This window comes from Excalfactoria chinensis, chromosome 3, assembly GCF_039878825.1.
Source record: "Excalfactoria chinensis isolate bCotChi1 chromosome 3, bCotChi1.hap2, whole genome shotgun sequence".
NCBI lineage: Eukaryota > Metazoa > Chordata > Aves > Galliformes > Phasianidae > Excalfactoria > Excalfactoria chinensis.
The window spans coordinates 18,971,613-18,988,358 of record NC_092827.1 but is presented as its reverse complement, the minus strand read 5'-3'; the positions used below and the strand labels follow the sequence as shown (position 1 = coordinate 18,988,358).

The window sequence follows — 16,746 nt, the reverse complement described above, 5'->3', positions numbered from 1 at the left end:
AAACCACGCAGAGCATATTTTTTCTTTGGGTGGATTTAGATGACAATGAAAAGTTGAGGTCATTGTAAAGAAAAAAAAAATTTCTAGGAAGTAACTCAAATTTTTGCAACAGAGTCATAAAGCTAATGAATAAATCATACACAGTATGCTAAAAATGAGAATCACCTTCCTTCTTCCATGCCAAGGCAAATAGTGGGCACATTAGAAGCCTTTGTAGGAACATTTTCAGAGTTGAGAGACGTATTTATCTCTTTTATTTTCTCTTCTTCTGGTATGTAGACCATGCAGAGTATCCGTGATTCCACATTGAAGCATTCAATAACCTTAGGGCCAGAGCTTTGAAATGAGACTATTGCAATCTGGCCCATCTGATTAGTACAACTGCCAATCTGAATTGAAAAGAGAAAAATTAATAGTAATAAAAATAGACAAAGACTGATAACTGCCTTCAGCAGGAGCGACATTGACAAGGAGGAATATTGGAAAGTTAAAGAGTGCATCTCAAGTTGAACAAAAAAATAATTCAGCTCATAATATGCTTTAAGAAATTACATAAGAACACAGAATTCCCCTGTATGCTCACAGAAACTTTTGGCTTATTCTGAATTGTACATACAGAATGTATTTCAATTAGAGTAAGCAGCGGTGCAATATATTATTTTAAAAAACAGCATTCTTAGTTATCTCAGCTACTCTTGAAATTGATAATATAGTTGAAGTTTGTCCTTTGAAGAGTAACAGGTCTACACATAAATGATCTACTGCAACAGAACGCGGGATTTTCAATATCAGCCATTTGTAAACTTGCAGATATATACCCTTCAATTTCTCCTTGATCCAAATCTAATTATCGTCAATATATTCACAAATATTTTAGGAAGCTGGGAAGAGTAGAATAATAAATTGTGCACCTGAGCACCAATGCGTGTTTATACAGCGACTCCCCTATGCGTGTATGAAATGAAAAAAAATGGCAAAGAAGAAGAAAGAAAATTATGCAGTAGTAGAAAGACTTCATTGGCGTGTATTTGCGATGACTGCTCTCAAACAACAAAGACAAAAATAAATTACACAAGTCATCCTGAAAAAAGACCACTGACAAAAACTATTTTTAACTTTTACTTTTAACTCTCAAGGGTTCCAAAACGCTGCCCCTTAAAATCTCAGTTTTGCAGTAATGAGAAAACCTGCTGAAATTTTTAGCATTTAAAAAACAAAATAAAAATAGGCGATGTCACTTTGTTTGCTAGTCTTTGCACAGCTAGGTCATTATTATGTGCTGGTGTATTATCTTCCTGTGTACACATTTAAACAGACTGCTTATAGTTAAAACATTTTTCAAATATGGACACAGACAAAAAAACAGTGTGGGCTCAAATGGTTTTAAATAGTGCATAACTCACGTCCAACAGTGCTCACCTGCTTTTATTCTGTGGAAGAATAACAATCACACATAAATAGAGTACAGTGAGATCAAACAAGCTTACAAGTTATCACCTATAGAAGTCCATCTTTAATAATAATAATAATAATAATAATAATAATAATAATAATAATAATAAAATAATGTCAGACCCATATGCTACTGTGACAAAAAAACATCTCCAGAAAGAGCAGACAAACCTCTCTCAAAGACTAAACTTACCCAAAGAAAGCCATGTTCCATGGAACAGGAATCTGACTCTGTTTCTCCAGGGAGGTATAGCTCAGGATTGTAAGTGGCGCATTCGATCTTCAAACAAACAAAAAAGAAGCGGACAGTTAAGATTAAAAAGACATGCCTGATTCAGTCTTATTTAATCTGTAATTAACTAAAGAAATCATTTAAGGATGTCAGAAAAGAAGTCAAGAAGTCAATCTAGCCCATCCATCATCCAGCGGGCAGGGTCAACTGCACACGTATCATTCCTAGCGCATTCTTTGTCTACTCTTACAGACATTAAAAGATAGACTACAAATTATCCACCTGATCTGTTCAAAGGCTTCATAGATCTTCGAACTGTATTACTTTTTTTCCAGACATCCAACCTAAAGTCCCCCTGATGTAAATAATAATCTCCTCATCCTAGCAATCAGAAATTACCTTCCCTTCTATAGTGTCCTTTCACATATAAGGCTACTATACGTCACAAACCTCTTTTAGTCTCCTCTTCGTTAGGCTCAGTGAGCACAATTACTAATTCATTTAACTATTTTGCTAAATCTTGTTTTAAACTTTTAAAGTTAGTTTTTCGAATCTTTGCTTATGACCGCTGTTTTACAACTGGCATCTCTCTATGCACTCCATATATTTGAAAGTGCAGAACTTTGTAAACTGAACACCCTGTTCTAGCTGATCTGTAAAATACTCACTATGTAAAACACTACATGATTACCTCCTCTGAGCCTTGTTAGTATGCATTCCATTGGTTATTTGCTCTTTGTAACAATATCGCATTTTTAACCAGTTCTTACCTTGTTAGTATCTTAAAAATTGCTTTTATGGACTTCCTGAGCAATCACCTCCTCAGTCTGTACTTGTGAAGGTACTAAATTCTGCCAGAGAATAATGTGTGCCTGTCCTAATTATTATCACCCTCTTTATTTCTTCAGATTACTTCTTCAGGTGTTCTACTCATTTTGAATGTCAGCGCCATGCTTCAAAATACTTTCAGTCCCCTCTCACTTCTTGTTATTGCGTCTCTGTCAGTAAACTAAAAACTAAACTTATGATTTCATCATCCAGGCCATTTAAGGAAAAAGGAAAAACAAATAAAAACAATCAACCCAACCACCTCCTGAAAAGTTATACCAGACTCAAGGTAAGTGCAAGTCTATCCTTGCTCAGAAAATGAAATGCGAGTACACAAGCTCTAAAAAACACCTTTTTATGGTTTATTTCTATTTTCCCTGATTTTTCCAAATAAGAAGTCTACATAAGCTCTTCACTATTATGAACTTCTTGAATATATCTTCAGCAGAGTAAAAGCTTCTTGATGAGATGCGACATTGTGCTTTTAGACAACATCCTCTACAATTCGCACTCACGTGCTTGCCTCAGACATCAATGACATAATACTGCTTGTGATTCTGGAGACAAGTTGGTTAGCATTAACTTGCACACTTCAACAGAGTCTTGCATCATCATCTCACTGCAGTGAGGTGCTGTATTGTTTTAATTTTTTGAATGTAAATCAGTGGTTATAACTAAACTTTCAGTTTGTTTTTCAGAAGCACAAGGAATTTCAAAATTCCCCCTGAAGTCAGCAGGCGTCACCTAGAAGTAGTAGACTAGAAGTAGCAACAATGGTATGTATTCACCAAAGCAATACACAACAAGGATAGAAGACACATCAGAAAAATAAAAGAGCTATCTTTGCCAGTCTTAGCGTGTCTCATTTAACAAATGCTGACACTATCTACTCATAGTGGTGATTTACAGTAGCTGCGACAGCTAAGTACATCACTAAAGAAAGAAAAAGTTAACCGGCTGGCTAGGTATTTCTCAGGCTGTTTCTTACATCTCCGTGTCACTTTGTGTCTTACTCAAAACTGATGTCATTTTTCACAGTCAAATCCTGGCAGTTTAGCTCTCCATCTCAATAAGCCTTTTACATAATGATGTAAATTTGTTCTGATGGCTGTTACTGACTTCCTGTACTATCAGGCAGTCTGAGCAGTGTGCTAAGAGATAGCAGGATCAGCCAAGCAAAGAGCTCTTCCCACCCCAACCTGTACCTCTACATTGAAACCGCAGCTGAAGCTGCAGAAAAGCAGAAGAAATATGTAGGTGATTTCATCCGGGAATATCTCTGCCTCAAGAACATCAGGAGTGACAGCTGGGCTTCTATGTTCTCCTCTGGATCTGTAAAACTAGCAGAGCTGTCTTGGAGCTCAGGCAGACTCTGCCATGTCTTCTGTTGAGGTGATCACAGCAAAGACCATTACATAACTGTACGGGCATGTGACCTCCCTTTCCTTTCAAAACAGACAGATCCCTTTGAAACTTGATTACAAGGGATGAACCTGAGCCTTTAAGGCACTTTGCATAGACCTATAGAACTTACAAATACATAGGCTCTATGGAAATGTGAGTATTTAAAATTCCCTTTAGAATAATCAGTTTGGCTATTTATCCAGTGGTGACACAGAAAGTATTCAATAAACATAAACCCAAGTGTCTAGTAAGATATGAATGACTAAATGTATAAAAGAGACTGGAAACTCTCAGCAGATTTCAGCTGCTGTAAGCTGCAGCTCTACTCTGACTCCATTTAAAACTGTTACACATTTCCAATGCATTGTTTTCCTTGAGTGATGAGCTTACACCCAAAAATAAATGCTGTATCATATAAAACTACATACGTTGTTCTCTGAGGACTCAAATACTGTGTTCCTGCAACCCTATTGGACTGTCTATTGCTGCTGGTCTTATACCAAAGTACGCATTAGCAGTAACTTAAGAGAACTAACACATGAGAACTAATAGATGTATTTACAATACAGTTTTCCTTAGAAGTGACATCACTAAAGAAAACAAATTGTAATTTTGCACAATCAGCTCTATTCACCTTAAACTCCTGCTGCTTGGCCATCATCACTGGCATGTGTCTAACAAGCAGAGGATGTTTCTCCTTTTTGATTTGATTCCCATCATCTTCTACACAGAACCAACCTAACAGGTTATCCTCTGCTGTAACGGAAAGAACAAACAAACATCCCACAACACTTTCATTGAATAACTGATTACATCTCTCTACAGAAATAGGAAATAATTATCTTACAATTGGTTAGTAACGATCAGGCTCCTCTCATGTCATATACACATTCGTTGGAATAAACAACAAAAGCATGAGCAGAAATTCAATATGGCAGATTATGTAACCGCTGTTAACACAACACTTAATACTAGCTAAATGTTAATGATCTTGTCAGTAGTTGCTTAAAAGAGGTAAAGGTACACCTTTCTCTTCCTCTTTTAACTCCTTAAATGATACCAAGCCTTTCCTCAGACCTATCAAATCTACCATCTGCAAATATGACCATTTCTCTGCCAGCCAAGTAGCATCACTACCATCTGCTATTCATCATCATCACAAGGATCCATCTCCTGCAATGATGAAGATGTCCAGTTTTCTTTCCTTTTTTGTTTTATCTGTCTTCTCTGAGATGCCATTAAAATGCCATATTTTGAGAAAGTGCTGGCAATGTTGCTTTCTATTTTGCAAATCCTCGATGTTTCAACTTAAGCACTGAGCATCCCAGGTAACTTCTGAAACTTAGGCACTCTGAGGAAACACAGGAAACTAACAACATCACAGGACAGCATGTTCTTTATTGGTCCCAATTAGATCAGACTTGTTAGTGATAATTTCTCTAGAGAAAACTAAAAAGTTATATTAAAAAAACTGACTCTGGACCCAAAGACAAAAACTACTTTCATGTATCCAACTAAAGAACTATTTCGTCAAAATGTCGTGAATGTTTATTTCATGCTCAGAAAGCTAAAAACAAATGAACCAATAGCTTTACTATCACTTCCTAGCTAAAATTTCTTGAGCTAAAAACTGAGAAATTTGAACCCCGAAGGCATATGGCTGAAGAGTTTGTAATATCTGGAAATATAAGTATACAACGGAGTAACTTCCTCACCAGGCTGACATGTATGTAGGGTAACTTCATTCTTTTTGATTTAGATATATCAAATATAAATTATTATCATAAATCATACAGATTGCCATTTGTAACGACACACAATCACGATTATCTATTGCATTGCAATTTCAAGACCTGTAGATAGAACTTTGTCAAAAATAAATAAATCACTTTCTGTGCAAAAGCCATTACACTGTACATCTTATACATTGTATTGTAACTTGATAAGAAACGTAAGGTATAAGAAACCGAGAATTACCAAGGGCTAGTTTAGCCATCTGCAAATTGTTGATCCAAGACTGTTTGATGGCAGGAGTAAATGTATTGAATACAGCTGTAAAGAAAGTAGGCCGCCCAGACCTGCAAGACAAAGAAATAAATGAAAAACCAATACACAAAAAGCAGCCATGCTAAATGTACGAAGTGTGAGATTCAGACAGGGCTAGAAAAGTCGAGCAAGACAAAATTCCACCATCTTCCAACACAAAGATAAAGGGAAGCTCAGATAGAAACTTGCAGGCTATGATAAGCTACACATCCGTCCCTCTTCTCATGCTTTACATGAAAAGGTATGAGAAGAATAATCCTCCTTGGCAAATTAATATCATAGTGGCTATTCCTTGTCAAGTGCCATTGCCACAGTTCCTCTCTAATCTTGTATCAGGAACTTAAGGTTGAGGAATAGGAGAAAAACTACATGGCTGTTCTGAAACACGGAAGTTGCAAATGCTTCAGCATGAGAGCACAATTCAGAGGCTAAGTGTAGAGACAGGAGAACAGGAAGACCTGAAGACTTCCAAATCCTCCCTGGTACATCTCTACCTAACACACAAACCCGTTCAGAAAGTTTCACGATCAAGAATTACTACTGACTTGTCCTGTTTTCCTGGAAGCTGCAGCTGAATTCTACAGCGATCTGCTGCTCTGATTTCATCTTCTTTTTTCAAGATCAATTTTTGTAAACCTGAGGTCCAGTCATGTGCTACCGATTGGTTTAAGTTCTGAAAAAATTTAAAAAAAAAAATAAAAAAGCTAAGGATCAACATCCATCTACCGACCTATTTCCAGTGAGCTAATTAACGTCATCTTTACGTACAAAGAGTCCCCAGTACCTGGCTATCATTTAGTTCTCATTTTAATCATGGATAATTTAGTCACATTTGTAAACACACTTGAAAAATGTCTGTAAAGATTGTTGATGTATCTTAGCTGATGATTTACTTGTGCACTGCCAAGATTTTGATGACGCATGATTAACACTCCCAAGGATTTGTCAAACTAAGAAATGCAAATTTGCATCAATTGCTCTTACAATCCTTTTTCTTCGTTACAATGAACAGCCACCAAGAATCTACAAATTCTATTTCTAAAGGAAATCTCAAGGAAGCCTCTATAAATCCCACTGCCAATTTGTCTGTTCAAATCTTTGAGGCCAAAATGTTTATGTAGCAATCGTGGAAGCTCTGTGTAGTTGCAACCTGTTTAAGCGGGATGTGGAAACATTCATGCTCTGTAACCTAAACATAAAGTTATTCACATGCAACAAGAGCACATGAATTACCAATTGATAAAATGTTATGAAAATTAAAGTATTTCTCAAAATCAAACAAACTGTCCTCATTCTACATCTAAATTACTCTAATTATTTTAAACGTCTCTGTCTGGAAAACTTGAGTAAACATTGTGGTTTTCAAATGTAGTTGGCAGCAAAAGTGGAAAGGTTTTCTATATTTTGATTCTATGATTTTAGTGGATGAAAGTCCTATGGTATCTATTGTACACCTAATTCCAATAATGCAGCTGAAATTCGCCTTCATATCCTGCTGAAATGTTGTCCAAACTCACTGCTCCCATAAATGTCCTTCACAGTACACATTTTCATCAAGTTTTACATTCTATTTAATGCCCTTGACTCTGAAGGCAGGATATTCCAAGAGAAACTCAGCTTTCATATACACAAACATTAACTTACAGTCTATGGTGGCAGGTAGGAACTTTAAAATGTACTCAAGCATACATAAAACATGTTTAAAAAAAAAAAAAAAAGGCAAAGGAGAAAGCACCTAAAAATATACTAGTGATTTATTTTTAAGTCTTCTGAATGAGGAGAACGGATAATTCATTCCAAAATTCTGTGCCAGTGTTCTATATCTATTTGCTAGAACAAAGGCTAAATGAGAGGGGCGTGAACAAAATCAAAGCAAATTGCTTCAAAATTCATCACAACATCCATTAACATTTTTGTGATTTGCACTTAAGTACAATTTCTCCCTGAAAGCTAGAATTATAAGCTCATACAAGCATCAAGAACTTCCTCCAAACAACCACCCTCCTACTACCTTGTCCAACTGTAAGAATCTAGTTTCATAAGATCAAAACATAATTCTGTTTCCATATAAGCTTATCAGCTGCTGAGGAAACGAAGACTCTTATAGTTTCCGCCTACACTTAAAAACAATGAAGCAAAACAAGATTAAAAGACAGCCATAATCTACTTACAGCAGTAAACATTTAAAAGCAATTGAATTACCACAGATAAAAATGATTTCTTTACAGGGAGAACATCTTCCATAGATCCTAGGGAAAAACAACTGGGATATTTTACAACAAGAATACATTTTAAAAACAAATCCAGCTTTGTTTATTACCTGATAATTTCCTTTAAGGCTGCCTATTAATTGACTAATTTGACCAACTACATTCAAATCATGTAAAAGGTTCTGCAGATCATGGTATAGTTGCCCTGGTCCCATATACAGCTTGTCTAAAATGAACAAGAACATAATGTTATATATAATAAAAATACGTAATTCTCAGTTAAAGGAGGAAAGCATGACAAAGACAATATTATTAACAAATATCGCTACTTCTTAACACTATGAAAATTAGGTTTAAAAAAATAGGCTTTGCTCTTTCTAGATCACAAAAACAACCAACACATCAATATGCAGATAGGGTCTTCTTTACATCCAAAAACCAGTGTTTTATTTATATATACACCATATCCATTTCACTTCGCTGCTCCAGGTGTTTTCAGTGCTCCTACAGACAGATACTTATGAAATGCATCATGGGAAGCAGTAGCAGTATATATTATTTTATAGTAGCTTTGCATATATAGGTGCTACCATACTTTATATTGCCTTTTTCAGTTTGTTCATCTATTATGAAGGACAGCATCATCTGTGGCTTTAATATGAATGCACTGGAACTATGTCAGACAGCAAAGATTCATTGGGCCTCAAATCAGTAGATAATGAATTTTTGCTTAACGCCAACCAGCAGGCTTGCTGTTACACAGCAATGCGAACATCCTTCAAGAAGGCTGCTTCTCATTACGTGACAGAGCCTAAAATCTTATCTGCAGCCTATATTATGGTGGTTTAAAACTCCAAATTTGTTTTAGCAAAACAATTCAGGACAATAGAGACACATTCTAACTCTATCTTAACTCACATACCTATAGCTTCACTGAACCACATGAAATTTTCCTGCATTTAGACAAGTGAAAAAGGATCTGCACTGAGGACAGAACCAAGTCTTAGCAGCAGCAGAAATATCTAGCCTGATCCATTAACAAGTATATACGTTTACAAAGAAATACTAACTCAGGAAAATATTCTGAGTAATAGGATAAAATAGGCAATTTAATGTGCAAAGTTTTCAAAGCCCTGCTAGCACCTCGGTTCCCAGACATGATGCTAACAGAGAGATGGCTACAAAACTCTTGTGGAAACAGCACCCTTCCCCCCTAAGCCCCACACTGACTCACACAGAGTCAGCATGTTTCCCTTTGGAATGACAGGATCCAGGCTGTATTACTTTTCCAGGAAATCCCTGTAGATTATTAATCTCATGCAGTGCAGTGTTCAAGCTGCAGCTCCAAGCCACAGTTTTGGAAGATAGTCTGTGGGCAGCAAATCACCCTGACCAGAAGCCCATCAAATGCAACAAACGAAACACAAATCTATCTATCATACTGATCAAGGCCATCACTGGATGTTTTCATAATCTACATAATCATAATCTACACTACATTAAGGCAGGGATCTGTCCAAAACCTGGAAGGCTGAAAAATCACAAGCCCTAAGGGAAATGCTATGGGTTACTTTATTTACAAATTCTCCACATCACTGCAGGAAAACACCACGTAAACTGGAGCCATTGCACTTGCCCAGAAAACTGAAAATTATTCTCATGCTTTTAGATGCTCTGGTAAATGGAATGAAAGGATTTCTGAGTATTGCCTTTGAGCACTGAGCAGGAACAACTGCACTTACACCATTTACCCAAGCAGAAAAAAGATGCAACTTTCATCCACCCTCCTTTGCCTGTTCTGAATGTTAATTAAAAGCACAATGGAGCCTTTCTTATCCTCACAAACAAATCAGTCTTTAGGAAAAGATCGTTATATTTACTATGTACAATGAAAGGAAATAAATCCAGAGTAGACAGACCTAGAAGGAAGAGCCTTTAGGTGCTGTTCAGAATTTCTTTTCCTATACAAAATTTTCACACTTCTGCAATTGCAGACCATGAACTTTCATTAAGCTGCATTTTCACTTTCTGCAATCCAAATACTTGAAAAAACATCTGAAAATCTCATCTTGGATCTCTCTTCTTCTGATAGTTTAAACCTTTTTACTAACTAATCTCTCTACAATAATTATCAAGCATAAGAATTCCTTGTCCTTGGACACAATAAATTGCTGGTTTCATTTGGGCAACTTTTAAAGAAAAAGATCACTCACTGTTACAAGACTGGTAAAATCAGCTTGAAAGCTATAATACATTCAGCACTGTAAAGAACACACATGAAATAATTTTTGCCACAAATTTCTGTACTGGAAATTAACAAAACAAAATTCTAAGTAATTAGCAGTTAGTTGAGTTTCTGGCAGAAGCCTGTTCACCTACCTGTCATTTATAAGTTCCACAGCTAAAAAACAAACCAAACTGCTGCACTGAGAAACACATCGCAGATATTTCCAAAGTTTATACTCATGGGTCTGACCAACAGAAAACTTAAAGCCTCAATGTCATGAACAGCTGAAAAATTGTGATAATCCCCTTGTACAGGATGGTTACTTTCACTTGAGTGAATTTCAGCTATATTTCTGACAAGCTAGAGCCCTTCAGTATGGGGAAGAGAAGGCTCAGGGGGGACCTTACAGCAGCCTTCCTGTACTTGAAGGGGACCTACAGGAAAGCTAGAGAGGAACTTTTTATGTAGCAACAGGACGAGGGGAAGTGGCTCTAAAGTGGAAAAGAGTAGATTTAGACTAGATAGCAGGAACAGATTTTTATTGTGAGGGTGGTGAGATGCTGGAATGGGTTGCCCAGAATGGTTGTAGATGCCCCATCCCTGGCATTCGAAAGCCACGCTGGATGGGGCTTCAAGAAACCTGGTTTAGCAGGAGGTGTTCCTGCCCATAGCGGGGGGGGTTGATCTGGATAATCTTAAAGGTCCCTTCCAACCCAAACCATTCTATGATTCTATGATTATTTCTGAAGTTTAAAAGCCAGGATCACCTCTTGCAGCTTCATAAAGACAGAGTTAAAAGCAGGTCAGAGATAGGACACTATTCAGCAACAGACAATAGCAGGCATTCAGTGCCGTAGTCTTCAACTGAGTCCATACAGCAAACCTTAACTACTTATATCAATGGATTTTCCTTGTGCTGTTATCACACCAGAAAACAGATCTCTACAACCCTGTTCCTGCAGCTCCAAATGCTTTTAAAAATATTCTAGTTTCAGCCTTGAGAATAAGGGATAAATCTTGAATTTCATTCACTAATTGTCACCTAAGTCTATTTTGTCTGCATCATGCATGTTCTATAATGTTTTAATAAATCAAGATAAAAAAGGAAGCAGAGCATGAAAGCAAATAGCCTGGCAAATGAAATTCTGTCATTTAGAGAAAACAAACTGAGGTCACTTTAAGCTCATTCATTAAAGGGTAAGTTCTTAGTACAGAAAAGAAAGACAAAAACAAAGCAGTAAATAAAGAGAGCCTGTTTCCATTCTTTGATGTCCCAAGATGACAAATTAAAGTGAAATTGTAATGGTCAGCCACAGCAGATATCAACAGCCATGGCTATCACCCTCCTATCCTGGAGGTCTTAAGCAGGCAGAAAATGAAGCAGAAAAATAACTGAGATCATAACAATGTCCTCATCAGAGGAGAATCCTCTCAGATTTCACCACTTGATTTCTGTCAAGATAATGGATTAAAAGTAACAGCAACTTCACCACTGAATTGGTTTCTGAAAGGGTTACTCATAACATCTTTTAAAATGGGATTAGCTTGTAGGATCCTTGGTGGCTAATAATGTGTTAAGTACCAGTTGACTCAGCTCAGAATTGCCTGATGGATGATTTTTCCTGGGTGAAGCAGGTAATGCAGTCTGTTCATCAGATGTGTCTCTCATTGCAGAGCCAAAGTTCTGCCCACTTAAAATGTTCCCTGACCAGTATAATGTTGGTTAGCTTGGATGGGTGTGCTCTCTTTTTCACCACAGAAAGCACTGATAAACTCTTGACTTCATTCCAATGCAGATGATATGGTAGATTCTCTTTTGTACTCTGAAAAGTTATAGAAATGACAAAGTCATTTCCTTCCCATTTCCAATTCACTCCTGCTACCAAGCTCCAAAACAATTTTATTTTCCAATGTGTGTGTGTGTGGGGGGGGGGGGGAAAGCAACACAGGAATTTAGGGACAGTTCTTCCCATCTCCACACATCCTACATGCTGCAAAGAACGGTGTGCTGGGGCAGAAGGAAAATGCTGTAAGCAATAACCACGGACCCCACTTATGATGCAAAGTTTTGCATTCCGCCTACAGATCAAGGGTAAAATCTTGGCCACATCCAAGTTAGTAGAGGAATCTTTTCATCAAACTCTTTGTTGCTAAGATATCACCAGAAGAATTTATGCCTCCTTGTAACAGGCAAGTTTAGTGCCTGCAACCAAAAATTCATGCAAAATGCCTAACCTCTTACTCAGCATTATTTTCAGAAGTATTCAAGACAGATCCATGAAAAAAATAAAAAAATCTACCAATTACTTTAAAGGGAAGAAAGAAAAGTTTAATTTTTGCTGCTAAGTTAAACTGATCCATGGTTGAATTTATGTGAGTATAAGACTAAAACTTCTACCTGCTCATTTCCCAGCTCTGGACCATCAAGTTAAATTTACCAGCTTTACCCAATTTAAAGTAATTATAATTGAAGCAGAAGCAATTTCAGCCCATTAACATCAATCCACTCATAAAGCCTGCAGGAAACTCCCTGGGTGTGGTTAAAGTCTGCTTAACTTGGTTCAGGCAAAATTAGTATTTGTGCATAAATATACATATAGAAAAAATGACTTGGATGTGGTCAGAAGGGAAAATGACTCCTTACCATCTTTACCTAGAGGAGCTCCGTCATGCTCTGGGACCAACACGAACCAGGACCTGAATTGAAGACTCACTACACTGGTGTTTTCCTAGCAGCTGGCCTTCCTGTGAGCACCCCTAACTGACCCACTCTGCTCCACACTGGCAGACCCTCGTTTTGCCATGGAACGAGGCCAGCAGCTGCAGCTCTCACTGCACAGCCAGCACAGCAGCAGCTACTTTAATGGGTGCTGGCAGATCACCACTCCCTTTGGGTTGCCATCTATCTGGCTCCTCACAGTTTTAAATTCTCATGGGTACTACAGGCAGATTGAGTATTGCACTCCTGAACTGAACGTGCCCTGTTCTTGATCTCAAAGAATTCCCATGGAACTGATTTATTTACCATGATGTTTTGTTACTTGTACACATTTTCTACAAGCTTCTGCTGTGTTCTGTTTCTCAACTGTGAGTTACTAATTTATGACAAATTTATGCAGCTAAAGGGGGAAAAAAATAGGGTTGCCATGCCTAGAGTAGATGCAGACACCTATGAACTAAAGGTCTGTTACTAGATAAGCAGAAATAATGGCTCAGATGGTCACTTCCAATTCAAAACTTCTATTTAATTCCTGATCAGGAGGATTTTTTGAAGTAATATTACATAAATCCAAATGGCAAGAATCTAAAACAGAAGTCAGTATTAGTCTGAATAGTGCAAGTGCTCTTGCAAGTATTTCTGTATTACGTGTCATATTAAAGCAGAAGACAGTTAAGATGGTTAACAAATACCCTCCTGGGTATCTCATACACTGCGAAGTAACTAACCTTGACAAGATCTGCTTTGAGCATAGGTATAGTAATGACCTTTTCCCCACATGGTTCAAAATCATCAATACAAATTGCTTTGAAAACAACTTATTGATGTGACCTGAGAACCAGTGCATCAGATAAATTCAAAGTCCTCAGACATTACTTTGACTGAGAGATGCAGAGCCCTGAAGTCAGGCAATGCATAATACCAAATGGAAGTTCATGAATACAGTGATAGAACAAGGGGAAAATGGTTTCAGGCTTAAAGAGGGTAGATTTAAATTAGATATAAGGAAAAAGTCTTTTACAGTGTGGGTGGTGAGGGGTTGGAACAGGATGCCCTGAGATGCGGTTGATGCCTCATCCCTGGAGACTTTCAAGGCAAAACTGGATCAGGCCCTGGGCAACCCGATCAACCTGTGGTGTCCCTGTTCATTGCAGGGGAATTGAACTAGATGACCCTCAGAGGTTCCTTCCAACTATAAAGATTCTATGATTCGACGATTCACATGTAAAAGCTTTAACCAAACTGAGAAAAGCGACGTTCCTGACTAAAGCTGCAGAATCACTGAAAGGCAACACAAAGTTAATGGCCTGCTTGAAGAACATGCCAGATTTGGAGACTATGCTGAAAGGCTGATAGATCCCAAATTTGATTTGCCATTTGTGATGTGATCTTTGAAGCTGAGCATACATACTTTGCTTCCTCCCACCGAGCCATCTGTGCGTAGCCAGGCAACATAGTGAAACATCAAGAGTTACGAAGGAAGGAAATTTGGAAAAGGCTCAACCCTCATTTTGAGCATAAAAATCATCCGGGATCTCAGAAGTCATGTATGTAGGAGGGAACTTGAAAAGCTGCTGTTGAGAAAGGCATAATGTATTGCTACTTCAACAGAATCGTGCAATCAGAACAAATAATTAAAAAACAAGTCCCTTCCACAAAGCTTAAGTCCATGTCTTAACCTAATACATTTGTGTGGTGTGCTGGAAAGGAAATCATCATGATAGCAGATGAGTTCTTGATCACTCCACAATAAACAGGAAAGATGTCGTGAGACAGCCTAAACGTATTAAAAATGATGATGTGGCAGTAATATATTTAAAAATATTTCCGTGCAATCAGAGCCGCTCCATTGCTTTGTTTTAGATGTGGGATTTTCCTGGGAGTTTTTCAGTGATTTTCCTTAAAGGAACAGCAGACAGAGAGCATCTCACTGTTCAGTTTATAATGTTCGTTCTTCAGGAAGGATGAGGTTAGAGCCAGAGGCAGACTTACGCCCCAAGGAAAATAGTTTCTAATTCTCCAAAGAACCTGAGTATTAATTCACAGAAGAGAAAAACAGAAAGCCCTAATAAGGTCCAAGATTCAATTACTGCGATTTAGGAATTCTTCCTATACAACTTGGTATGGGATTCTGCACCTTTGAATACACTGGAATGCAAAACAGAGAGGACAAACTCCTTCTAGCTGCTAGGGGTAACAACAGATTAAGAAAAATATTCTCCTTCAGATGGTCTAGTGGAATTAGTTTTATTGATGCAAATAGAAAAGATCAGTTACATGATATTATGAAACTCAAGCCATCTATCTTGGCAACAGTGGGGAAAAAGATTATGACTATTGGGAACATTGGGGATATTGTTATTTAACAATCAATACTGATGCTGGTTGCTAAATACTACATCATTTCCCTTTGAAAAAAGAAACAACAAAAAACCTTAGTAACAAAACATTCCACTTTCACTGGAAAGTGGGTGGTGAAAACTGCCCTGCTGTACCCAACAGCAGCAGTATGCAGTGGAAGGCTCTCCTTATACCTTCCAAGACCTTCTCTCTGAAAATTCTTTACAAATCTTGCAGCCAGTGACAAAGAAAATATGATTTTATTTTTAGATGCTGAATGAGCTTCCTGCACACACAGTTATGTAAGCCAAGCACTTGACAGCTCCTCCCACGACATCACTCCTATTTGTGCCTTTCGCCTTGCTTACACACGCTGGAACTGTTTCCATAGGCACCTCAGGAAAGCATGCATGCAGCTTTTGTTTTCTGTTTTTCTTTTACAACACTGTTTCAATAGCCAACTGAAATTCCAAGAAGGTACCAATAAAGTAGTCTTGGGAACCCAAAATCCCACCTTCGGGGAGGGAATCTGAAGGCAAACAAGCCCATAGATGAATGAAAAAAGAAAAGCAGACTTCTTGCCTTAACCCCATTTTGTTCTTTTATGCCCGATCAAACTCCTGATCTCAATGGTTACATGCCCTGAAAAGTATGAGCTGTAGTTCAAATCTAGTTCACTTCTGGTTTCATAAAACTATCAGATCCAAACTCCATAAATATTTACAGGGTTGTATTGGTCTCTAGGTTTGGAGACTGAAGCAAATGGGAAACCAGGAATAATAACAGAAAACAAAAGCTTAGTTGGCAGCCATCAGTGAAAAGATGAGTAGCTGTACTCACAAGTAACCTTACAGCATGACCTAAATTAGGTTTATCAATGTTATGAACAACACAGTACAGGAAGAAGCAGCACATACACACTATGAAGTGACAACAACAAAATCCTGAGATCAGCAGGATCACAAACTAATGAATTCAGACTTGGGATAAGCAGGCCTAATTACCAATACAGTCTGGACACACCATCATCATTATCCAACATGAGAAGCATTATCGTAAACACAAGGAGATAATATTGAGCCTAACCCTTGCAAGGGAATAAATTCTAATCACACTTCAGCCATGTAAACATTTACAAGTAATTTCTAGGAACTTTATTATTGAATCTGATAATCTGAGCTTATAAAATTCTTTAATATATTTATTCTCACAGCCATGCAAGATAGGAGTTTTTCAGGTCACTGATCACAAAGAACCGAGTCTCAGAAGCCACCAATCATACATAAAA

General features: G+C 37.6%; 1 protein-coding gene across 9 annotated transcripts in view; it reads right to left on the bottom strand.

Annotated features, from left to right (window-relative positions):
• Positions 1 to 16,746, bottom strand: part of ARHGEF10 (Rho guanine nucleotide exchange factor 10) — a 109,623-nt gene that overhangs the window by 30,478 nt on the left and 62,399 nt on the right. For 6 of the 9 annotated variants that reach the window (XM_072333184.1, XM_072333189.1, XM_072333190.1 and 3 more), the window contains 6 exons: positions 8,283 to 8,398; positions 6,508 to 6,635; positions 5,894 to 5,994; positions 4,551 to 4,672; positions 1,646 to 1,732; positions 166 to 389 (listed from right to left, as the gene is read on the bottom strand). In XM_072333184.1, coding sequence (XP_072189285.1) covers positions 166 to 389; positions 1,646 to 1,732; positions 4,551 to 4,672; positions 5,894 to 5,994; positions 6,508 to 6,635; positions 8,283 to 8,398 — 778 coding nt within the window. The remainder of the gene's footprint in view (positions 1 to 165; positions 390 to 1,645; positions 1,733 to 4,550; positions 4,673 to 5,893; positions 5,995 to 6,507; positions 6,636 to 8,282; positions 8,399 to 16,746) is intronic. The other 3 variants (XM_072333188.1, XM_072333192.1, XM_072333193.1) reach the window with 1 other exon arrangement.